Source organism: Carettochelys insculpta, chromosome 28 (assembly GCF_033958435.1).
Source record: "Carettochelys insculpta isolate YL-2023 chromosome 28, ASM3395843v1, whole genome shotgun sequence".
Classification (NCBI taxonomy): Eukaryota; Metazoa; Chordata; order Testudines; family Carettochelyidae; genus Carettochelys; species Carettochelys insculpta.
The window spans coordinates 9880529-9905000 of NC_134164.1; the positions used below are offsets into that span (position 1 = coordinate 9880529).

Below are 24472 nucleotides of genomic sequence, written 5' to 3' on the forward strand. Positions count from 1 at the left end.
GCAGCAGCGTCCTCAGTAGCCCGCAGATTTGCTTTTGTGTCTGAAGGGAGGAGACAGCACGAAGCACTGGGAAGATCACAGACATAAAAGTGCATCAAGCAAGACAGTCCCTTCTGCTCTCTAAGGGTTTGGAGGATGTATATAAACAAACTACTCAAGCTCCACTCGGGTGGTTTACAACAGCATCAAGAAGCTTAAATAACAATACAGAGGGCAAAGGAGCTGTGTGTATGAGTGCACCATCTCGCCCCACCCCCAACCTCCAGATGGCCATTATGTACACAATGCAGCTTCTATAAACCTCACCCAAAAACCCAGCTTAGAAATGTTTTCTAACTGCTTAAAACTCGTTTATTTGTAAGCTTCCCTGCAAACCAAACTTCCCTAACAAGCTCAGACACAAGCCCTTCAGGGCACGTAAGTCCACAATAAATTTCAAGCTTCGGTTACCTTTGCTAAAGAGGTCTCCAGAAACAGTGCTCAGATTTTTCTAACACTGAGAAAAATTGATTGTTTTCCATCTCACAGTGGAAGGGACTGAGCTCAAGAAAGAAAAAGTACCTTTATGCTGAAACCAAATGTCCACCTTATCTCAATCCCTGGGAAAATAATGGAGGGATACCTCAAGGAATCCATTTTGGAGCACTTGGAAGAAGGGAAGTCATCAAAAGTAGACAACATGGATTCACCAGGGGCAAGTCCTGCCTGACCAATCTGATTAGCTTCAATGACGAGGTCACAGCCTCTGTGGACGTGGGGAAGTCAATGGATGTGACATACCATGACTTCAGCAAAGCTTTTGATACAGTCTTCCCACAACATTCTTGCCTATAAGTTAAGGAAATATGGATTGGATCCTTGAACTATAAGATGGATAGAAAGTTGACGTGATGGTTGGACTCAACCGGTGTGGTCAATGACTCAATATCTGGATGGTGGTCGGTTTCAAATGGAGTGCCCAAGGCCCGGTTCTGGGGCCGGTGTTGTTCAACATCTTTATTAATGACCGGGATGAGGGACTGGATTGCACCCTCAGCAAGTTTGCGGATGACACAAAACTAAGGGGAGAGGTAGATACGTTGGAGGGTAGAAATAGGATCCAGAGTGACCTGGATTAATTGAAGGACTGGGACAAAAGAAATCTGATGTGGTTCAACAAGGAGAAGTGTAGAGTCCTATACCTGGAGCGGAAGAATCCCAAGCATAGTTATAGGCTAGGGACAGAATAGCTCAGCAGCAATAAGATGGAAAGGGACAGAGAAGTTAGTCACCGTAGTAACGATGGTTCTTTGAGATGTGTCCCCGTGGGTGCTCCACAATAGGTGTCAGGCTCGCCCGGTGCTGCAGATCAGAAACTTTCCAGCAGTTTCTCATGGATCACGCATGCGCCGGCGCGCGCCGCTCCCCTGCGCATCCCCGGCCACGTGCGCGATCCGGTCCCCGCCAGTTCCTTGACCAACTGCCTCGAATGCTCCTGTAAAACACTAAACAGCGATCCGAAGTGGGGAGGATGGGCGGGTGGTGGAGCACCCACGGGGACACATCTTGAAGAACCATCGTTACTATGGCGAGTAACTTCTCTTTCTTCATCGAGTGTCCCCATGGGTGCTCCACAATAGGTGACTACCCAGCAGTAACCCAGGTAAGGAGGTGGGTAATCGGTTTATGTGCAGCTTGCCCCCGAAAGGACTGCTGTCGACAGACGGGTGTCCTCTTGGTATACCCGATGTAGTGCATAATGTTTGGTGAAGGTGTCATAGGATGACCAGGTCGCCGCTCTACAGATGTCTTTTAACGCGATGCCCTTGAAAAAGGCTGTTGACGCCACCACCGCCCTGGGGGAGTGGGCCCTGGGCGGAGCCAGCAAAGGAGTCTTTCGAAGTGAGTAGCACATTTTTATACAGGACACAATGTGCTTTGAGATTCTCTGTGAAGAGAAACCCTCTCCTTTTGACCTGGGAGCGAGAGAGACTAGAAGTCTGTCCATTTTCCGGAAGGACTTAGTTCTGTCTATGTAGAAGGCCAACGCCCTCCTCACGTCCAGGAGATGTAGGCGTGCCTCCTTGCTGGAGCTGTGAGGCTTCGGGTAAAACGAGGGTAAAACTATGGGTTCGTTAAGGTGGAACTCTGAAGAAACCTTCGGAACAAAGGCTGGGTGTAGCCGTAAAGTTACCGCCTCCTTTGAGGATACTGTGCAGGGTGGTATTGCCATAACTGCTGCGAGCTCACTCACCCTGCGAGCTGACGTAATTGCAAGGAGGAAGGTTGTTTTTATCGTAAGGAGATGTAGGGGAACTGTGGCTAATGGTTCAAAAGGTGGACCCGTTAGCACGCTGAGCACCAAGTCCAAGCTCCACGATGGTGGAAGCGGTTTCCGAGGGGGGTAGAGGTTTACCAGCCCCTTCAGGAACCTGGTAACAATATGATGGGCAAATACCATGGGCCCTTCTTCTGCATGCCAAAAAACAGATATAGCGGCGAGGTGGACTTTTAGCGAGGATAGGGAAAGCCCGCCCCTCTTGAGGTCCAATAAGTATTCTAGTATTACAGGTATAGGAACGTCAAGGGGAGCTAACTGCTTGGCAGAACACCATGCAGTGAATCGAGTCCATTTCTGCTTGTAGGTCTTCCTGGTGGAGGTTCTTCGGCTACTTTCCAGGACTTGTTGTACTCCCTCCGTACATGTGCTTTCTAGGAAGCTGAGCCATGGATTAGCCATGCTTCTAGGCGCAGACCTTGGGAGTGTGGGTGCACTATGGACCCCTGGGCCTGCGTGAGTAGGTCCAGCGCCACCGGAAGGGGGAGCAGTGGGCGGTCCGACATGCGCAGAAGCAAGGGGAACCATTGCTGTCGATCCCACGTTGGGACTACTGGAATCATGCGGGCTCTCTCCCTTCTGGCTTTCTGCAAGACCTTGTGGATGAGCACTGTGGGGGGGAACGCATAAAGTAGGGGGCCCTTCCATGAAATCGCGAATGCGTCCCCCAGGGACCCCCACCCCAATCCTGCCCTGGAGCAGTACTGGGGGCACTTCTTGTTGTGCTGAGTGGCAAACAGGTCCATCTGGGGAAACCCCCATGTGTGAAAGATCAGTCGTAGGAGATTGGAGCGAATCTGCCATTCGTGTGTGAGTGCGAAGCGCCTGCTCAGCTGGTCTGCTTTCACGTTGTGAGCGCCAGGCAAATACGAGGCTTTCAACATTATATTGTTGGCGATGCACCGGTTCCACAGTCGGACTGCTTCCGCACATAGGGCACGGGATCGGGCTCCTCCTTGTCAATTTATATAAAACATGGTGGAGGTATTGTCTGTATTGATCCCGACTACTTTGCCCTGTATGTGGTCTCGAAAGTGTTTGCCGGCATTGAACACTGCTCTGAGCTCCAGTATATTTATGTGCAGTGACTGTTCCGCAGGGGACCATAGTCCTTGCGTCACCTTGTCACTGATGTGTGCTCCCCACCCTATGTGGGAAGCGTCGGTAGTAAGAAAAATAGAGATTTGTGGTTGGTGAAAGGGTACCCCTGTTAGCAGGGTCTTGGGGTTTACCCACCATTGCAGGGATCTGCGCACCTCTGTCGTGGGCGACACCACCCTGTGGACAGTGTGGGATGCCGGCTTGTAGATGTTCGCCAGCCAATGTTGTAGGCTGCGCATATGTAATCTGGAGTTCTGCACCACAAACATCGCCACCGCCATGTGGCCTAGCAGCTGCAAGCACGTTAAGACCGGCACCATGGGGCTGTATGTAATGACTTGCACCAGCGAACTGATGGCGCGAAAGCGGGCGTCGGGTAGATACACGCTTGCTGTAATAGAGTTTATACGTGCCCCTATAAACTCTATGTCTTGTGTGGGGTCGATCTTTCACTTTGCGAGGTTGATGACTAGGCCCAGCGAAGAAAACGTGTCTGCTGTTATGCGTATCATGCGTAGGACCTCTGCCTTCGAGGCCCCTTTCAATAGGCAGTCGTCCAGGTATGGGAATATAAATACCCCCTGTCTGTGCAGGTAGGCTGACACCACTGCCAGGGTTTTGGTAAAGACTCTGGGGGCCGAGGAGAGGCCGAATGGAAGAACCTTGTACTGGAAATGCTCCTTGCCGACCATAAAACGGAGGAAGCACCTGTGAGCCGGGTGGATCGTTATATGAAAGTAAGCATCTTGTAAGTCAAGGGCTGCAAACCAATCTCCATCGTCCAGTGCCGTGAGTATGGAGGCGACTGTGATCATCCGAAAACGTTGTTTGTGCAAGTACCAGTTGAGGCCCCGAAGATCAAGGATGGGCCTCCAGCCTCCTGTTTTCTTCTCTGTAAGGAAGTAGCGTGAATAAAAGCCTTTCCCCTGGAATTGCTCTGGCACTCTTTCCACCGCCCCTATGAACATAAGATGGTCCACCTCCTGTTTGAGTCTCGCCTCGTGTGAAGCGTCCCTGAGGTGGGGCCTGGGCGGAGGTTTCGGCGGTGGGAGCGACTGGAAGGGGATCGCGTAACCCGTGGCTATGATCTCCAGTACCCATTTGTCTGCGGTGATCTTTTGCCATTGGGGGTGGAACGGTCGGAAGCGATGATGGAACATTAGCTGGGAATGGCATTGCGCGATGGTAGTGATAGTGCAGCCCTCGACCTGCCCGTCAAACTTGTTGCCTTTGGGCCTGCCCAGAGGATGCGCGGCTTTGTTGAGGACGTCGCCTGGGAGTTCTATACCTGTTGCTGCTGTTGATGTCGCCCTTGGTTATAGCCCTGTTGGTACTGAGCACGCTGTGGTTGGTACGGGTATCGTCTTTGCTGAGGGTAATACTTTTTCTTCCTATACGGAGGGATATAAATACCCAGGGTTCTAAGTGTAGCTCTGGAGTCCTTACTGGAGTGGAGGACCGAGTTGGTTGAGTCTGCAAACAACTTCTGCATGTCAAAGGGAAGATCCACAATCTTCGCCTGCAGATCCCTTGGGATACCCGATGTCTGGAGCCAGGATTCTCTATGCATGACCACTGCTGTAGCCGTTGAGCGTGCTGCCGTGTCTGCCATGTCCAGGGCAATCTGGACTCCCGTCCTCGAAGCCGCGTAGCCCTCTTGCACAATCGCCTTTAGCACCGGCGTCTTATCTTCTGGAAGCGAATCCATGAGAGAAGTAAGCCTGGAGTAATTATCAAAATTATGGTTCGCTAGATGTGCTGCATAGTTTGCCATTCTCAATAGCAGGGTGGAGGAGGAATATACTTTCCTGCCAAACAGCTCTAGCTTGTTGGCATCTTTGTCTGAACCCCCCGATTTGTACTGAGAAGTCTTTGATCTCTGCTGAGACGATTCTACCACCAGTGAGTTTGGTTGAGGGTGACTAAAGAGGAGCTCCATGCCCTTCGCCGGGATGAAGTACTTCTTATCCGCTCTCTTGTTCATAGGCGGAGCGGAGGCTGGGGTCTGCCATATGGTAGTGGCTGACTCCATAATGGCTTCATCGAGTGGGATAGCTATTTTGGATGAAGCTGGGGGTCTCAAATTTTTCAGAGTTTGTGATGTTTCTCCTGTACCTCTGCCATTTGGATGCCTTGCGTGAAAGCCACCCTTTTAAACAGCTCCTGAAACTGTTTGAGGTCGTCCGAGAGAGCAACGTCCCCGGGGGCTGTGGCCTCGTCAGGGGAGGACGAGGAGGAACCACTAGGGTAAACCTCCCTCAAACTCTCAGGTTCTTGTGGTCGATGGAACACCCGCTCACTGGAGGCTTGCAAAGGAAAGTCTCGGGGTTCTACAATTAACTCCCCTTGAGATAACTGTGTTTCCATGCCCGGCCGGGAGTGACCACGGGGGTATTGGACGGCCAGGGGGGACCTGCCCCTAGGTGTATGCCTGGGGTGTCTGTGTCCAGCATGCTAAAAACGACCATGGCAGCACGGGCACGGGTCCAGGGATGGAGACCTGGACCACTCTTGGGGTGCGTACCCCCGATGTCTGGGAGAGCGAGATCTCCGCGACGATTCAGATAATGGTGAAGCTGGTTTGTGATAGTACTCCAAGGGATCCAGTCCCAGAAAGGGTGAAGGTGGCCCAAGCCATGGTGAGTTTGGTTGGAGGAACGGAGAAGGAGGCTCTGGATAGGCCGGTGGAGACCCAGATCTTCTGGGTGGTGTGTGCAGCATAAGGGGAGGGCTGGTTGATAGTAGCATTGCAGCCCTGTCCAGAGAAGGGCTGCGGTGCCGGGTTTTCGCTCTCGCCTTTCCCCTCCCCTGCGGGGCTGGCACCGCCCCCTCCTGTGCCGGGGATCTCGGCCCCACTGTCGGCGCCGCGCTCGGCCCGCTCAGTTGCGGAGCTGCGCGGATAACGTCCTCCGGTGCCTGCAGGCTCCGTGCCTGTTGGCCCTGCACCGCTTGCACCGCAGGGGCCGGTGCTGCCTGTGGCGGTGCCGCCAGTTCCAGCGCTTGCCTGGCCGCCGCTCTGAGTGCTGTGCGTGCCGGCTGTTTGGTAATCGGAGGCTCAGCCTCTGCCACGTGTGCTGCCGCGCTGCCGCTTGTTTGAGTATGCGGCTGGGGGCTGTGTGCTCCACCCGTCCCACTCGCTGAGACCGTCGGCAGGGATCGGGCTGGAGAGAGCTTCCTCCGTTTCTGCCCCAAGGGGGTGAGGGAAGCCGCCTTTCTTTTGTGGAGCCCAGGGGGTCCCTCTGGTTGAGGTCTCTCTGGCAAGTCAGGCTGGAGAGCCTTGTCAAACAGGAGCATTTTCAGCCGCATTTCTCTGTCTTTTCTGGCCCTGGCTGTGAGCTTAGCATAGTGGGAACACTTCTGGGTAACGTGTGATTCCCCCAGGCACCGAATGCATTCCCTATGCCCATCAGAGGCCGGCATAGCTTTGCGGCAGGACTCACACTTTTTAAAGCCTGAAGAGGACATCGTGGTGAGTCTTTTTGCTGTTAATAGGGCACTTAGCACTTAATTTCTGCCTGTTTACCCGTCGCGGACACCAGCCTGCAGCGGCGGGAGGCCTACTGGCCTTCACATCCACGCATCTTCTCCGCTCCTCTCCCCCTTTTTATTATATGTATTTTTTTTTTTACTCTCTTGCTTTCTCTCTTTTCTCTCTCTTTTTTTTTTTTTTTTTTATTGAAAAGAACAACAACAATTTACACGTAAAAACTCTATCTAATCTGACTGGCCGTAGCCTGAGCAGATTCCGTCTGCAGCCGATGGCGGTTGAGAAGGAACGGGCAGGGACCAGATCGTGCACGTGGCTGGGGACGCGCAAGGGAGCGGCGCACACCGGCGCATGTGCGATCCAGGAGAAACTGCTGGGAAGTTTCTGATCTGCGGCGCCGGGCGAGCCCGACACCTATTGTGGAGCACCCACGGGGACACTTGTAGAAGAACTAGGGGTTATGGTGGATGAAAGGCTGAATATGAGTCAACAGTGTGCCCTTGTAGCCAAGAAGGCTAACGGCATACTGGGGTGCATTAGGAGGAGCATTTTGAGCAGATCTAGAGAAGTGGTTGCTCCCCTCTATTTGGCACTGGTGAGGCAACATCTGGAATACTGTGTCGAGTTTTGCCCCCCCCATATAAAAAAAGGATGTGGATGTGCTGAAGCAGGTTCAGCGGAGGGCAACAAAAATGATCAAGGGGCTGGAGCACAAGCCCTGTGAGGACAGGCTGAGGGATTTGGACTTGTTTAGTTTACAGACGAGAAGACTGAGGGATGATTTAATAGCAGCCTTCAACTTCCTGAAGGGAAGCTCTAAAGAGGAGGGTGAGAAACTGTTCTCAGTGGTGTCAAATGGCAGAACAAGGAGTAATGGTCTGAAGTTGGAGAGGTGTAGGTTAGATATTAGGAAAAATTACTTCACCAGGTGGGTGGTGAAGCATTGGAATGCATTGCCTAGGGAGGTGGTGGATTCTCCATCCCTTGAGGTTTTTAAGTCCTGGCTGGACAAGGTCCTGGCTGGGATGACTTAGTGGGGTTGATCCTGCTTGAAGCAGGGGGCTGGACTAGATGACCTCCTGAGGTCCCTTCCAGCCCTATGATTCTACTAAATGTGCCAGCCCCAGAGGTGAACATTTCAGCACAATAAAAGCGTGGGAGGCCGGGGTGGTTTGCAATGGAAACAATTTTACACCTCTACAGTAATGACACTGATCACACCTCAGTTACTGTAATCATGCCTATGCCTGTTACAACTACTCTCAATCTGTCTGTGCCCCCTTTACCTGATTAGGAAAATGGGGAAAACATCACTTTACCCCCCAAAGGCATTGTGAGATTAAATTCATTAAGATTTGTGACTCAGAGACAGTGTTGCATTGTATCACAGACAAGCCCTTGAGGAAATGAACAAGTCTATTCAGAGCTGAGTTTGAATGTTTTATGATACATGACAGGAGACTGTGTAGCCCAGTGGATGGGACAGGGACTTGGAAGGCCTGGGTTCAATTCCTGGCCCTGCCAATGTTTTGCTGCATGACACTGGGTGAGTTACCTCCCTTTGCTGTTCCTCAGTTTTCTCATCTGTAAAATGGGGATAATGAAACCAACCTCCTTTGTAAAGTGCATTGGGATCAGTGGGTGAAAAGTGCTAGATAAGAGACACAGTGTTCACTGCTATTATTCAGTAAGGATTGAGGCCAGACACTGAATGATCAGGTTCAAAATTAATACCAAAAAGCTACTCATGAAGCGTTAGCTCTCCTGTGTGCTGAATGAGGCAGGGCCCTGTGGAAAATCAAACATGTGCCCAAGTACTTAAAGACTGTTTTGTAATGCACATATGGAAGGGGCTGAATTTCAGGGTTGCACAGCAAAGCTTAACTCTGGAACTTCCTAAGAATTGTTCTCTGTTCAACCTTCATCTTTCATCGTAGGGTTTTTTGTGGTGCAATGTATATTTCAGAAAACTTAACCTTTGTTGTGTGCTGGGTATTTAGGGAAGCTACACTGTATCTTCATAAAAACTAGCAGGGTTGTGACTGGAGCCCTGGGCACTTTAAATCACCACTACAGCCCCATGCAGCACAGTACAGGCAGTGTTAACAGCTGGCTGTGGGAGGTGCAGCGTGGTGGCCTAGGTCTGGCTGGCCTTAGTCCTGTCTCCTCTGCAGGACTCAGAGCTGAGTCCTGCCTCAAACGCACATTGTCCAGTGCTCGAGGAAGTCTGCCGCCATTTGGCCAAGCTGAACCCCTTCTGCAAGCAAGAACCTTAAACAACTGAGTCGTAACCAAGTCCATATTTCAAAGGCTACCCAGGAATTCTGTCCAAACCTCCCTCCCAGCTCTGAAAATGTCAGCCCTGGTGAACAAATGGACAAAGGATCTGGCTTCACTTCCTGTCTCAAACTGTTGTATGACTCACAATGATTAAAACCAGGCTCAGTGATGGACAGACAACATTTTAACCAGGCGCTCCCACAAACCCTGTTCTCTGTGCCTGCTGATACACAGATCAAAGACCCAGATTCACAAGCGTCCCTATTTCAACAAAGCTATTTTTCATAAAAAGAACCCGAGCCACTTGGCAAACAAACTGACGTGCATTTGCTGTCAATATTTGGATTCCACTCCTTGGCTACGTCTACACGTGAAGCCAACATCGAAATAGCTTATTTCGATGTAGCAACATCGAAATAGGCTATTTCGATGAATAACGTCTACACGTCCTCCAGGGCTGGCAACGTCGATGTTCAACTTCGACGTTCTGCGGCACCACATCGAAATAGGCGCTGCGAGTGTACGTCTACACGCCAAAGTAGCACACATCGAAATAAGGGTGCCAGGCACAGCTGCAGACAGGGTCACAGGGCGGACTCAACAGCAAGTCACTCCCTTAAAGGGCCCCTCCCAGACACACTTTCACTAAACAGCGCAAGATACACAGAGCCAACAACTAGTTGCAGACCCTGTGCCTGCAGCTTGGATCCCCAGCTGCCGCAGCAGCAGCCAGAAGCCCTGGGCTAAGGGCTGCTGCCCACGGTGACCATAGAGCCCCGCAGGGGCTGGAGAGAGAGCATCTCTCAACCCCCCAGCTGATGGCCGCCATGGAGCACCTGGCAATTTCGACGTTGCGGGACGCGGATCGTCTACACGGTCCCTACTTCGATGTTGAACGTCGAAGTAGGGCGCTATTCCGATCCCCTCATGAGGTTAGCGACTTCGACGTCTCGCCGCCTAACGTCGAAGTTAACTTCGAAATAGCGCCTGACGTGTGTAGCCGCGACGGGCGCTATTTTGAAGTTAGTGCTGCTACTTTGAAGCAGCGTGCACGTGTAGACACAGCTCTTGAGTCCCAGTCAGTGTGTTGACAGTACTGCAGGGCTGAGGGTGCGTCATTAGAAGTGAGTCTGCGGAGAGCTTTCGGAAGAGCCTTGGTGGGTGGAGATTTCCTCCTTCCACTGTCCCCTCACCAGGAATTTTTCCCACACCTCTGCAGTTGGTGCTGTTCCGTTCTCCCGTCCCACCCCCATGACAGTGTCTCCCAGTCAGACTGAGTGATGGAAGTGACATCTGTCACGTTTCACTTTTTGGCCATCTACTCTCTCACTGTGGCCGTGTCTACATGTGCCCCAAACTTCGAAATGGCCATGCAAATGGCCATTTCGAAGTTTACTAATGAAGCGCTGAAATGCATATTCAGCGCTTCATTAGCATGCAGGCGGCAGCGGCGCTTCAAAATTGACGCGCCTTGCCGCCGCGCGGCGCGTCCAGACGGGGCTCCTTTTCGAAAGGACGCCACCTACTTCGAAGTCATGAGCTCATGGGAATAAGGGGACTTCGAAGTAGGTGGCGTCCTTTCGAAAAGGAGCCCCATCTGGACGCGCTGCGCGGCGGCAAGGCGCGTCAATTTTGAAGCGCCGCTGCCGCCCGCATGCTAATGAAGCGCTGAATATGCATTTCAGCGCTTCATTAGTAAACTTCGAAATGGCCATTTGCATGGCCATTTCGAAGTTTGGGGCACGTGTAGACATAGCCGGCATGTGCAGCACTGTGTTTAGGAAGGGTTGTTTGGTTTTTTTTCCTCCCTTCAGTCTGGGATATTCCAAAGGAAAATTTATCTACAGCAGCTCCCCTGCAAGGCATCAGCTCTGGCCTGGATGGCTTAGGTATGTCTACGCTGCAAAAAAGGTTGTTTTCCACCTCGGGTTAACGAACTCTGGCTAAAACAGCAGTGCAGACACAGCAACTTGGCTAGTGTCTGGGTTAGCTGTGAGAGTTCAACCCCAGGCTCCTGTCTAGGCTTGCGGTTGCACCCATAAGTTATCCTTCTTCATAGCTGCTTCTTACCCATGTTAAGACCAGATTAATGTTTGCACTGCTGCAATGCCTGCGTTACATCCAGGGTGAGGTGACTCCATCCCCAGAAGAGAAAACTCCCTCTGCTACACTGCAGCCCAGAGAGCCCACTCGGTGAAGTGCTTTGAGGTTAGCAGATGGAATGCACCGCATTCTCCCTCTCAGCACTGCCTCAGGCCCCTGGTCCACTGGGAGCCTCCAGCCCCTTACCTTTGGGCAGTTTGCAGATCCAGTCCAGCTGTGAATCACACTGTATGGGCATCCACTGCAAGGACGCCAGGTCCAACACAGCACAGTTACGAATGTCATCATCGTCGTGGTTACTGCGGTCAAAGTTGTGGTACAAAAACTGTGAGCCAAAAAAGATGGACAAAGTTAGAGCCTGCAAACCCCTGGGAACTGGATTCACTCCCCGCGGCTGGGCAACGGGCCCTTGCAGCCTGGCCTGGTCTCCTGGTGCAACAGATCGGCACGTTGCTCCAGCTACAGCCACACTGGTGTTCTGATTCAGAACACAGCTGGTGCCAGATGTTTCAGACACGAGCAGAGCCCTCCCACAATGCACTTAACCAGCTGAGCAGCACTGTACCCTCCCCCAGTGCTCAGCTAACCCCAGTTAACTGCCCCATCTCAGCCTCATTCCCCACTGCCCTACACATCTGGGCAAAGGTGGGTCTCTTGGAGCTCTGTGCAATTAGCCCCTGGACCAAGGTGACCGACACCCCCGGGAGTGCAAGCCGGACTGTCTCTCTCTCCTTAAAAGCTCAGGGCCGCAGTCACTGTGCTGTAGAAGGACCAGACGTGGTGGATCAGGCTAGCAGTTTTCAACCGCTGCGGGGGGGGGGCGGGTTCCACAGACTACAGCTAAGATTTCCAAAGGTGTTCCCACCTCCATTCAAAAATATTTAGGAGCCAGTCAATGAAAAAAAGGGTAAAAAATGCTGGATTGGGTAAAAATGAAGTGCAGCCTCTGTGGTCTCTCCATGATCCCCTCCAGACATTGCACCAGCCCAGCTCGGGTGCTTATCTAGACAAATGGGCAGAAGGGATGGATCCCAGGAACCTTATCAAAGAGATGCGGGGACAATCCCAGAGCCTCACCACTACCATCCTGCCTCAATAAAACAGCTTCCAGTGCCCAGGGGGACCAATCCTCCCAGAAAGACAAAACACAAGAGATGTTGCCATGCACAGATATCGAAGCGCACTCAGCTGCCCTCGCAAGTCAGAAGAGTAGATCCTCAGCGGGTGCAAATCGACGTAACTCTAATGGAGTAGCACCTGCCTGCACCAGCTCTTGACCTGTTCTGTGGTGCTCTGAGCAAAGTCGAAAGGAATAACAGTCACCTTCTCCCTCCCTAAAATTCCCCTTGCAGACTCTGCCTCCTGACCTGAACTACTGGGCAGCACTGAACAGCTGTTCTTGTCCACCCCAGAGATGGCTGCATTTCAGCAACGGGTGAAGCGACTGCTGCATATATATGTATCTACGCTGATATTTGCAGTGAGTGTGTCCAGCACCGTGAGGTCTTTGGAGGCCAGTATGCCAGGCTCGCAGACAGCTGGTGTTCCCGCTTGCCTCTGAACTCCCAGCACTGCTGGTCTGGCATCTGTTACTGTGCAAAGCGCGTCTACACTCACCCCAAGGCCATCGCTCCAGCTCCAGCTCCTCTCTGCTCCGGGATCTCGCCGGTTCAAGCCAATCCAGAACCAGTGCTGCTCGTGGATCTCCGGTTCTGATTCACTGGAAGAAACCACATGGAGCTGATGAAGTGAGGGGGGAGACACACCTCCTTGTGCGTGGAGCTGGACAGGAGCTACTAAGATGACTGCCCGGGGCAGCTCTAATGCCCCACTGAGGCACAGCGGTACATACAGCGCAAGTGAATGATAGGTTTTGGTGGGGGCCACGGCAAGATTTTGGTGAGTGATCAAGGGCCACACTTTTCCGTGGCAGGGGTGCAGGGACTGGGATGGAGGCTGGGTGCAGAAGGGAGCTCGAAATAAGGGATGGGGAGGTGGACAGGGTGTGGGGTTAGAGAGGCAGTTTGAATGAAGGAGGGGGCTGTGACCTGAGGCAGCATATGGGCTGCAAGGTCCGGGATGGGCCATGGGTACAGAAAATGATTCTGGTCTGGGGGACAGATGTAGGAGTGGGGGCAGAGTCCGGGAGGGAGCTGTAACCTGGGGTGGAGGGTACAGAGGGTTTGAGTAGTGACCAGGGGCAGAAGGCTTGGGACTCAGGGTCTGGGAGAGTGTATGGGGGCAAGAGAGGATTCTGGTCTGGGGCAGAAGTGTAGGTGCAGGGTCTTGGAGGGAGTTGGGATGGGGTGGTAGAAGGCGGCTCTGACCAGGAGGCACTTATCTAACCAGCTCCTGGGCAGCTGCCCTCTCAGGCAGGCTTTCCTGCCCGCCAGCAACCCCAGCCCACTCTGTTCCATGTGGCTCTCCCGCACTGCCTCCATTCCCAGCAAAATCTCACACCTCCTATGGCCAGAAAGCAGCCAATGGGAGCTGAGAAATTGGGCTGTGCTGCCCCCAGTCCATAGGAAAATATCTCAGCTCCCACTGGTCGATTTCCAGCCAATGGGAGCTTAAAGATTTTGCTGGGGTGGGTGCAGCACTCAAAGCTCTCCCCCATCCGTAGCTGTAGGACCAGTTCCAGTCCAGATAAAAAGGCTTGATGGGACAGAGCTCACCCCCAGGCTGCACCTTGCCCACCAGAGGTACAGCTCACAAGGCATTTGCAACTGTGATTTTATCCCCATCCCCAAGGATATTAGTGCAAAAAATCACTCGTGTGCATGCTTTGCCTAGGTGTGCAGGGGCTCACTGGCAAATCATAGAAACGCCACATAGGGTCAGACCAAAGGCACAGGTAGTCCAAGCGCCCTGTCCGAGAAACGTCAGCAGAAGGAACAGGAACTCCCAGTGGAGAGTTATGGGATGAACTGCTCCAGGGATGCTCCTAGGTAGCTATTTAAAGGTGCACTTTGTGACTGGACTATGACCGGGGACAGAAAGCTTTATGCTCCTTGGCTTAAATCTGTACTGTGTAACTCTGGCCATTCTCATTCTCCACATCTCTGCCTGGAATCCTGCAAAGGTGTAGGAGGCTCAAAGGGGCCTGGTGGGACTGAGCGCTACAGGCCAATCACCCTCTAGGTAAAAAAGGCCTTTCCTCGTTTTCCAGCTGGCTCCCTATAACTCACTCAGCTTCTCCCTGTTCCGACAGGGCAAGGCAGACAGTGGTGTGTTTTTCACCCCTATACTTGCCAATTTATATTCTTACCAGGTGTCCATCACCACGGACTCTGGGCACCTCCTTGAGCCTATTCAAAATTCCGTGCATCTGCATCCCGCCTTTGTTACCCCCTCAAAAGTAAAGTTTGTCTTTTCAGTCTCATGCAACGTTCGCACATTTACAATCACTTTGTGCACCTGCTCACATGCAGCTAAGTGCCCGTGCTTCGCCTAAGCACATGCACAGACACAAGCACACATGGACTCTTGCACACACGGCCACAAGAGGGTGTGTGCACTCACACAGGCACCTACGCACGCGCACGCTCCCCCTTGACAACCTGCTCCTCACCCAAAGATCTTGTTCAGCATGTTGGCCACAAAGTGTTCCTCCTCGTAGCTGCCCAAGCTGAGCAGCTGGGCCCCCAGCTCACGGCAGAACAGCTGGGCCAGAATCCAAGTCTTCTTGTCCTGCAGCTTATCAAAGTTGAACACCTGGCATGGGAGAGAGGGGCATTGCTCCGATTCCTCCCCAGAGCACACCCAGCGTTCCCTTCTGCAGCTTCCAGGCCACCGAATCTCCCCCCAGCACCTCCTAAGCACGGTGTGATGCTGAGCCCACTTCCAGTCTGTCCTCTGGTCCATCTGCCCCGAAGGCTGTTGCCTGTCTGCTCACTGGGATTCTCAGCTGACAGCCCACCCTCTGCTGACCAGGCACCTGCCATCACACCCAGCCCCAGCGCCAAGATTCCCAAAGGTGGGAAAGGTCCAGGGGCAATTCAGACCTGCTCCCCAGGGGGCTGCCACACTCTTTTTTAAAGAGCCTCCCATGCCCACAGGTGCCATTCGCAGCCTGGTGACCCACAGGGGCTATCCCACAGCACCGGCCAGCCTGTGCAACGTATGCCAACAGAATGCAGTAAGTTACAGAAGTTCAGTGCTCCATCCCTGAATGCTGTGAGCAAGGGGTAGAGGAAGGAGGCTCCCCAGCCCTAGCAGGGCCTCATCTCCCACCTCAAATACTTAAGAGTTAGGGACATCTCTCAGCCAGCTGCTCTGCCTCCTGGGCTGAGGCACTGGCTCGGGCAGACAGCCTGCATTCGCTCCTCCATCTCGACAGCAGCAAAGAGAGCGAGACACGTCCAGTGCGACGTAATTGCCCCCTGCCTCTGGCCCCTAACCACTATGCAGCTCCCCATACACCAAGTCCAAGCCACAAGGAACCTTGGCCACCACTCTTTGCCCAGGAGCAAGTGGCACTGCTGGTCCTGGGGCACTGGATGCACATGGGCTTGGGAGAGCCCAGCACCACCAGCAGCATTGTGAGAGCAAGTCCACAACTCTGTCCTACCCTCTAGCCAGCCAGGAGGGCTAACTGGGCGCAGGATGGGCAGCTCGCTTAGGAACAGGGCCAAGCAGCAGGAGCTGTATTGTCTGACTCACCCATGCAAACATCTACGAGCACCTGCTTAAAGGCCTCCAGCCTGGGGAGGGCCTGTGTGACAGGCTCAGTCTGGTCTGTCTTGCTCCCCGTAGCGAAGAGCGGCGCTGGGTGCGCCCTCACTCCTCATAACCATTCCCACCTGACCGGTCGCGCAAGGTGCCTGGCTTCCCTGCAGTGACTCTGTGTCTGTGGCTGGTGCAGAGTTGCCAGGTGTCCAGTTTTCAACTGGAAAGTCCACTTGAAAAGAGAACCTGACAGCGTCCAGTCAGAGGTACCAACCAGAACCCAAAAGTCCAATTACTGCGATTGTGGGGAGGGAGGTGCCAGGTCATCAACCTATTCCAGCCACCTCCTACCTGCATCCTACAGACAGGCAGGAGAGACTGTATCAGGCTACAGCTCCAGAAGAAGAAAGGAGCAAGGAGGGGGCATGCCTTGAGGGACATATCGGAGTGAGGGGGCAGTCTCAAGGGAGGCGGTGAGCAAGGGCAGGGCCAGAGGGAAGAGGTGGAGCAGGGGCAGGGTATGGAGGGGAAGAGGTGGGGCAGGGGTGGGTGTCAGGTTGTGAGCAATTAGTAAATTGGTAATTCTAGACTGGCAACTGCGGGGTGGGATGCACCCCAAGGACACCAAGCTTGTGTCTACGTTGCACCCTGAGCCGGGTCTGTTGGCCCCAGACTCATGGCCTGTGTTTCCAACAAAGGGCGTTAGTATTCATGCTGCATTGCACATCTGGGCTTAAAATGGCAGGGCCTGGATTTCACAGCCAGACTCATGCGTCCACAACCACCCTACACAGAACACCCAACTTTGGTCTGCAGGCTGAGCTGTGCCCACCTTGCAATGTGATGGGGCTCTGAATCGCAGTGGGGCTTGGGGTCCCACCCACCCACGTACCATCCTAGGCCCCAGATCCTTTCAGACAGAAGGGAGGCTTGGACTCAAACCTGAACCAGGGCCTGGATTGTAGATAAACCCAGAGAACTGCTGGCTTCTTACCTTGTAGCAGTGTCGGAGCTTGGGGTCCGAGCTCCACCCCTGGGGGCATGAGCCGGTGAGGCTGGGTGTGGGGTATGGGGCTGGTAACTCAGGGTTCACTGGGGTGCCCAGGTTCTGCCTGCAGATGTATTTGGCCTTGAATTTGCTGCAGTTCTTCACCTCCCACAGCCCAATGGAGCTGCCTGTGGCCAGGGCTACGCAGCCGCCTTTGTTGTAACCTGGAATGCTCAAGGAAAGGGGGCAGAGAGGGGCATGAGGTTTGAGCCTGGACATCTGAGAGCAGAACCCCAGCCCCGGGCTCAACCATCCCCTGTGTAGGGACATCAGCACCACTCTACCCCCTGCCAGCGATGGAGCACCGAGCTCACAGCAGGAACAGAGACCCCCCCACTGCTGCCCTGGGGCATCAAGCAGCCCAGGAGTATGGGGAGAATGGCTGGTGGTGCCACCCTCCAGTGCGGTAGATTGTATGGACAATGGAGAAGGAACACATTCGGAGTGGGGGGCAGCGGCTAAAAGACCTCGGGATGAGCAAGATCAATCCCCTTCCAGCAGGGCTGCTGGGCCACCAGAAGGAGAAAGGGAACAGAATTGCCAGGTGCACCTAGGAGCACCTGCCCAACAGGCCCTGGACATGCGCTGGCATCTCTCGCCGATGTCTCCAGTGCTGGGAGGCCATGGGAGATCACCCCATGTCCCAAGAGATGGGACCACGATGGCATTTTCCTTTGTCCAGCTGCCCCGCACTGCCTGTGCTGCCCCAGATGGCCCTCCTCCCTGGCTGGGGTGTGCTCCCATTCCACGCGGATGAGAGAGAGAGCTGCTGTCCTCATCTGGCCACTGCTCCTCCTCTCATAAAACCCCTGCGACACGGCCCTCTGGAGAACGCTCCAGGAACAGAGGCTGCCATGTGGCTAGCTGGGGAGGAGAGCAAAGGGGAACCTGGGGAGGGACCCCCCCACGCTTGGCACACCTCCTTCCCATCCCAGCTGGTGTTACCGGGCTGGTTGCGGTTCCAGTGGGTGTACATGACCTCATCACCACTCAGCCAGCGGAAAGAGCCTGTCTCATTGATGTCCTGCAGCGCCGTCCAGAAATACTCATTGTCCCAGCCGTATATGAGGCTGCTAACATACGCCTGCTCAAACCTGCCATGGGGGAGAGCAGCGAGGAACCCTGTGGTTAGTCCTCCCGTCTCTCTGGGGCACAGAGGCACAGGTCTGTTCCAGCACCCAGCCCCAGCCACCGGGTGTTTTGACTCAGGCTAGAGAGACTCAGCTTTTAACCCTGGAAAGTCCCAGATCAATCCCCAGAAGCTGACCACCCCCCGGCCCCCCTAGCCATGCTAATCTCCAGAGCGCCCCCACCTGTTGGTGATGGTGACAAGGGTGGCCCCGAAGTCAACGCACATCTTCCGTGCATCGTTGTAAGTCACACGGTCTTCTCCTAGCCAGTAGCAGGAGGGGCTGTGCCATTTCCAGCCCTGGGACAAGAGAAAACAAGGATGGTAAAGACATCCTGCAGGCTTTAGTATCACCTGACCCTATGGGCTTTCCTAGTGCCCTTTACCCACAATGCACGACTGTCCAATGGAACTCACTGCTACACGATGTTACTGCGGCCAGGACCCTTGCAGGAGTCAGAAAAGGGGCATGAATAAGAACCACCTCTGCAGTTCTACTAGTTGGGACACAATTTGCCAGGGATATAAACTCTCCCGCGCCAGGACACAAGGAACAACGGATGACTTAGAGGTTGGAAGGAATTTCCCCTGAAGATGCATTATTGAAGAAGAATCTGGTAGGGAGTTCCTTGAATTTTTCTCTGACAGCAGCTGATGGTGCTGGCTACAGTCAGAGATGGAGACTGGCCTAAGACAGACCTTGGGTCTCTTCCTGTCTGGCGAGCTCTTCACAACTAACTAGAAATACTTCGGACATCATCATCATATCTCATCCATAACCCAATGGCAAAGAGCCCCCTGCAACTCCTGGGGCACTGGGCTCAGCATGGCCTCTGAGAGAACAGCACCGTGACCCGACTCACCAACAGCACTTCCTGAGACACCCTAGATTTGTCTTGGGAGGTCTCCCATCCCCCCGCTAACCCAGCCTGACCCTGTTTAGCTTGTGAGATCTAACAAGCTTGCTGCAAGAGGAGAGTGCTGCAGAAAAAATATTGAGGCAGCTTCAAAGCAAGAGAAAGTGTCTGTGTTGCCAACAGCCCACCCCTGAGGGGCGGCTTGGCGAGGGGAATACAATCCTCTCCTTATGTGGGAAGGCCGAGCAAATAGCATGTCCCACCGCAGCCGCTTTAATAGCCCTGGTTTGCTGATGCTGGAGCCTCACTGGAGCTAGGGATACAATAGGCTCTATTCTCTGCCAGGGCAGGATAAATAGGGCAAGCTGAGGGGCAGGAGGGACTGTGCTGAGAGCTCCAGAACCACTTGGCACCGGCAGCAGCAACCGCTCCCACTGCCCAGCGGGAGGAAGGGACCTGATGGCTGCAGAGAAAGGGAGGAAGAGTGAAAGATTCAGAAGGAAAGAGGGGATTTCCTGTGCCCAGCCCGGGGTGAACGACGGGTGGGTAAGGAGGGGCTCAGCTGGAGACACTCGCTTTGCTCAGGCTCGTGCCACATTGCCTGTCCCCAGGAACTGACAAATCACATGCGTGTGAGCCCGGCTGAGCTGCTCTTGCACACCCCTCTCCCTCCCTACGGCCGCCTTGAGTCCCAGTGCACGCAAAAGGCCTTGGTTCCAGCCTTCACTGCTGTGTGTGTTGCTGGAGCCCACCTACCCCGGCAGGCACCACCCCGGGCTTGGTCATCACACACCACTGCAATGGACTTGGTTTGTAAGGAGCAGCACTGCAGTGACATGGACAGGAATGGCTCCTTTCCGCTGAGGAGTTCCTGGTCAAGGTGGGCCGGGGGCATTTGCAAAGGGCAAACAGAGCCCACGCGCCCTGCCTCCCAGTCCCCTCCACGGTTCTTGTGAACCCTGGTACCTGTCCCTTGCTTTCATGGAGAGCCTGAGACAGAGCCCACCTGCCCTCTCTTCTCCTTGCACACCGGCCTGTCTCCGTTAACGCTGTCCCCATTACTGCTGATGTGCCCTCGTGTACGGGACAGGAGATTCTGGGTCTGAGACCCAGCTCTGATCTCCCATCTCCCCCATGGACTCCAAGCCAGGCTAGCCTGCGGCTGGGGGTTACAAACAGTTACAGCCTTTCAGATCCACCTGGAATTCCCTCCCCATCCCACCCTCAAGGGAAACTGCACTGAAAGGAAGGCAGGAGGAAGGGAGAATGGTACCCCCTGGTGTGGCAGAGACCCCCCCCCGGCGTCTCACAATGAGTCACCTTGGGTGAGGACATGCTCGCGGACCTGCAAGCTGCATTCCCAGGCACTGGCTTGCAAAGGGCTCTGGACCAAAGAAGGTCAAAGCACCAGCTTCTCACCCCACTGGAGCCCTTGGTTCTATGATTACTGAGAAGGAGGTTGGCAGCCCCAGACCAGTCCTTTGTCCCTGTCCGTCTACATGACAAACCACCGCACAGTTTGGCAGGAGGGGCAGCTCTTCTCGGAAGAGGCCTGGGCTGGGAGCTAGGAGAGGTCTTTGTGGCAGAATTCCCAGGAGCCATAGCACAGGATATGCCAGGAGCACTGGAACGGAGGGTCCCAGCACAGCAGAGTGGGGTGGGCTGCCGGTCACAGACAGGGGATGTGTCATCACTGGGAGATGGGCGACAGCATCTGCCTGCAGTTCACTTGGTAAGTGCCACAAGACGAAGCTGCTCTGAGCTCCCTCCCTGACAGTCTTACTTATGCACACTGGGACTGAGAACCGTGATCCCCACCCAGTGAAGTAAGTGCTGCATCCTCCATCCATCAGCGCTTCTGGGACACATTTTTCCCCATGTCCTTTTCTTCTGGGCACCATCACACAGCCCCCCTGCCCCCTCCGGCTCAGAACCCTGCCCCCACTACCTTCATGACCTCCCCCCACCCAGTTCTCCATACCTCTCTCCGGTGCCCTCCTCCCAGCACACATGGTACCCAAACCCCTGACCTGTGTGCTTGGCGTGTGGATTTTACACCAGTCCATCAATGGAGGTGGGGGCGGGGGGGGGGGTGGCAGATGGGGAAGGGAAAAGAAAAGCAGCCCATTGGCCAGCCTAGCAGCATTGTCTGGGAGAAACATGGCCGACAGCTTTAGCAGATGGTGCTTCCACTTGCTAAAAACCACCATGACCTTTTCTGTGCAGGTCAAAGCGGTGCTGTTGCTGCTGCTGCCTGCCAGCAGAGCTCAATGGGGGGCATCGGAGCCAACAGACCTAGCCCCAGTAGTGGAAGGGATTCAGGGTGGGCCACGGCGCTGAGGGGCATCCTTCCCCATGGCACAGCTGCTGGCTTGGGAGATGGGAGCATCTGGATCTGGTTTAGAAGGAATCTGGGGAAAGGCAGGAGGGCTCTGGCGTGAGCATACTGGGCTGGGGGACAGGATGCCTGGGTTCCCTGGTCAGTCTCACCCAGCTCTGTAGGTTCAGCAGGGAGGCAGGCTGCGTGGGGCAAGCTTGAGGGTCACAGCTCTAGAGGGAGCCGTGAGGGCAGACGCTGGAGGCATGCTGGGGTGAGGGGATGTGACGATAGCACTGGGGGGGCTGTGTGGGCAGACACATGGGGACATTAGGGGTCCCTGATTGAGTGGATAATGTCTGCAGTTCCTTGAGTGCCCCCAAGACGTTACCTGTGGGTAAGTATCCCTCAACAACACATGGGTGGCAAAACAGCCTCTCAGGCTCCTCTCCTGAAACCCCTGAGCCTTTGTTTCCTTCCCCTCTCCCCTTCTCTTCTCTCTTCCTTCCACATCCCAGCTTCCTGTCACCACAGGCTTAATCTGACTTCCATATTTGAGGAGGCGGCTCCAGCCAGGCCAACAAGGCTGTGCGTGGGAAGGAGTACAAATTCCAAGCCTGCGAAGAGAGACACCATTTCAGACTGCAGGGTGCAACTTTAATTTCAGGGGCTACTTCGGTAACTGAAAACTCCAGTGTTTTCGCAGATAGTAACTTAATATCTGACGTAAGCATTAAATTCCTACACCAGGAAAGAAAATTAAATAAACGTTAGACCCACTCAGCTGTAACACAAACACATTCTGTCATCTTGTGGCAAAGTCACTCCAAGGATGCTGGCTGGGTTGTGTAGTCTCATGCAGATCCTCTTACTGAAGTCAGAAGGGACCATCATGATCGTCCCAGCACCTGCACCTTGCAGACCACACAACCTCACCCACTCGCTCCCGTAACAGACTCTCAACTTCTGGCTGAGTTACTGAAGTCATCAAATCATGGTTTAAAGACTTCAGGTTACAGGGAACTTGCCATTTACCCTGCATAAGCTGACATGTCACCCCATGCCCCAGACGAAAGCCCCCCAGGTCTCTGCCAAACTGTCCTGGGGGAACATTCCTTCCTGATCCCAAATAGGATGATCAATTAGCCCCAACGAGGGAGACACCAGGAAGGAACTCCCTGTAGTAACTCACACACACACCACTCTAGGCAGTCCCATCACACCATCCCCACCCTAAACTTTCCAAGCTGTCTTGAAGCCAGTTAGGTTTTCTGTCCCCGATGCTCTCCTTGGGAGGCTGCTCCAGAACTTGACTCATCTGATGGTTAGGAACCTAACTTCAAACCTAACTGCCCTGAGGGCCAGTTTATACATATTTATTCTGGACTCCACACTGGACCATAACTTAAATAACTCCTCTCCCGCCTTGGCATTTACCTCTCTGACACATTTACACAGTGCAATCATGTCTCCCCTCAGCCTTCTCTTGATTGAGTTAACAAGCCAAGCTCTCTGAGATTCTTCTTATAAAGGTAGGTTTTCCATTCCTCAGATCATCCTAGTAGCACTCCTCTGCACCTGTTTCAGTTTGTGGACATAGACGACCAGAACTGAAAACAATATGCCAGGCGAGCTCTCACTGTGCCTTGGACAATGGTACCAATGCTTCCCTGTCGCCACTGGAAATGCCTTGCCTGATCCACCCTAGGACTGCATTAGCCTTTTCTCATGGCTAGAGTGATCGTATCTCCCTGTTCCAAATATGGGACAAGGAGATATGGAGGGAAGGGGTGGCTCCTCCCGGCTCCACCAAGCCCCAGCGAGCTGGGAAGGAGGTGGCAGCTGCCAGCCCACCCAGGAACCCCGGGGAGGCAGCAACCACCGGGAGCCCCAGGGAAGCAGCAACTGCAGGCGCTCCCGGCCCTGGAGAAGCAGCAGCCACTGGGAGCCCGGGGGAAGCGGCAAGGCTGTGGCAGCCTCCCGCACTCCCCCGCTTTCCTGAGGCTTGGGAAATTCGTCCCTTTCAAAAAATTAGTCAGGACGTCTTTTTGGCATCCCAAATATGGGACTGTCCCACCCAGTATGGGACAGATGTTCACGCTACTCATGGTTGCATGACATCAACATCCCCGAGCCACCTTGCAATCAACAGAACTGCCCAGCTCCTTCTCCTCCACTGTCCCTTCCAGCTGATAGGGGCCCAGATTATAGCAAAAATTCTTGCTGGCAGAACTTGTTTACACAGCCACTGACAGCACCAAAACTTTCCTCGTTCAGGGGTGTGAAACGCCTGCAAGCAATGCAACTTTCCACACTGCGAAGCGGCAGCACAGACCATGCAATAACAGAGAGACCAGTGTTCCCTGCCCAGACAGCTATTCACTTCACGGAGATGGCTTTGTACAGCGCTGGGAGAACTCTCCAATTCAAACTTTCCCACATTAAAGTGTCAGCAGTGTAGATATGCGCTTAGTCACTTCCACTTCAACTATTAAATATCACCCCATTTCTTTCACTCCCATTTAAAAGATCAATCACAGCTTCCTGTATGGTACTCCGGTTTTCCTTGCTATTGGCAATACCCTTCCCCTTTGACTCATCTGATGATTTTACGAGCACACTCCCACTTTCTGTGCCAAGGTCTGTAACAAAAAATGTTAAATAAAGGTTGGTCCCAAGACTGATGACTGAGGAATTCCAGTCGTAACCAATCTCTCAAAATGACCTGCTGTGCTCTTCCCTTTAACCAGTTCCTTATCCACCTTCTAGTTTTCATTTTAATCCCAATCTTCTCCAATCTAGCGAACCATTTCTCATCTGGAACCGTACAAAATGCCTTGCTGAGATCCAGGTAGATCAGGTCTACTGCACTTCCTTTGTTTAAAAAACCAGTTATCTTCTCAAAGAAAGCTCTTAGTAACATTGTTACCAACTCTGGAATCCAACCACAAACGATTCTAGAAAACCAATTTCTCTCATTTGGGCTGCTTGGAACAGAGTGTTTGACTTTAAGGGACACCCCAACAAGCCTTTCTTATCTTACTCATCTGTTAATCACCCTGTTTTATAGGCAAAGCTCTGGGGACTTCCTGCCTCAGAGACCCAAGCTGAGAATTCTCCTCTCCTCTGCATAGCCCTTCACACTGCACACACTGGCTTCCTGAC

General features: G+C 53.6%; 1 protein-coding gene across 1 annotated transcript in view; it reads right to left on the reverse strand.

The window, feature by feature from the left end:
- The window catches only part of MRC2 (mannose receptor C-type 2), a 114345-nt gene that overhangs the window by 15700 nt on the left and 74173 nt on the right, over positions 1-24472 (reverse strand). Inside the window, exons 11-16 of the mRNA XM_074978825.1 lie at positions 18318-18433; positions 17950-18098; positions 16951-17168; positions 14860-15002; positions 12906-13008; positions 11475-11613 (exon numbers count right to left, since the gene is read on the reverse strand). Of these exons, the coding sequence (XP_074834926.1) occupies positions 11475-11613; positions 12906-13008; positions 14860-15002; positions 16951-17168; positions 17950-18098; positions 18318-18433 (868 nt within the window). The remainder of the gene's footprint in view (positions 1-11474; positions 11614-12905; positions 13009-14859; positions 15003-16950; positions 17169-17949; positions 18099-18317; positions 18434-24472) is intronic.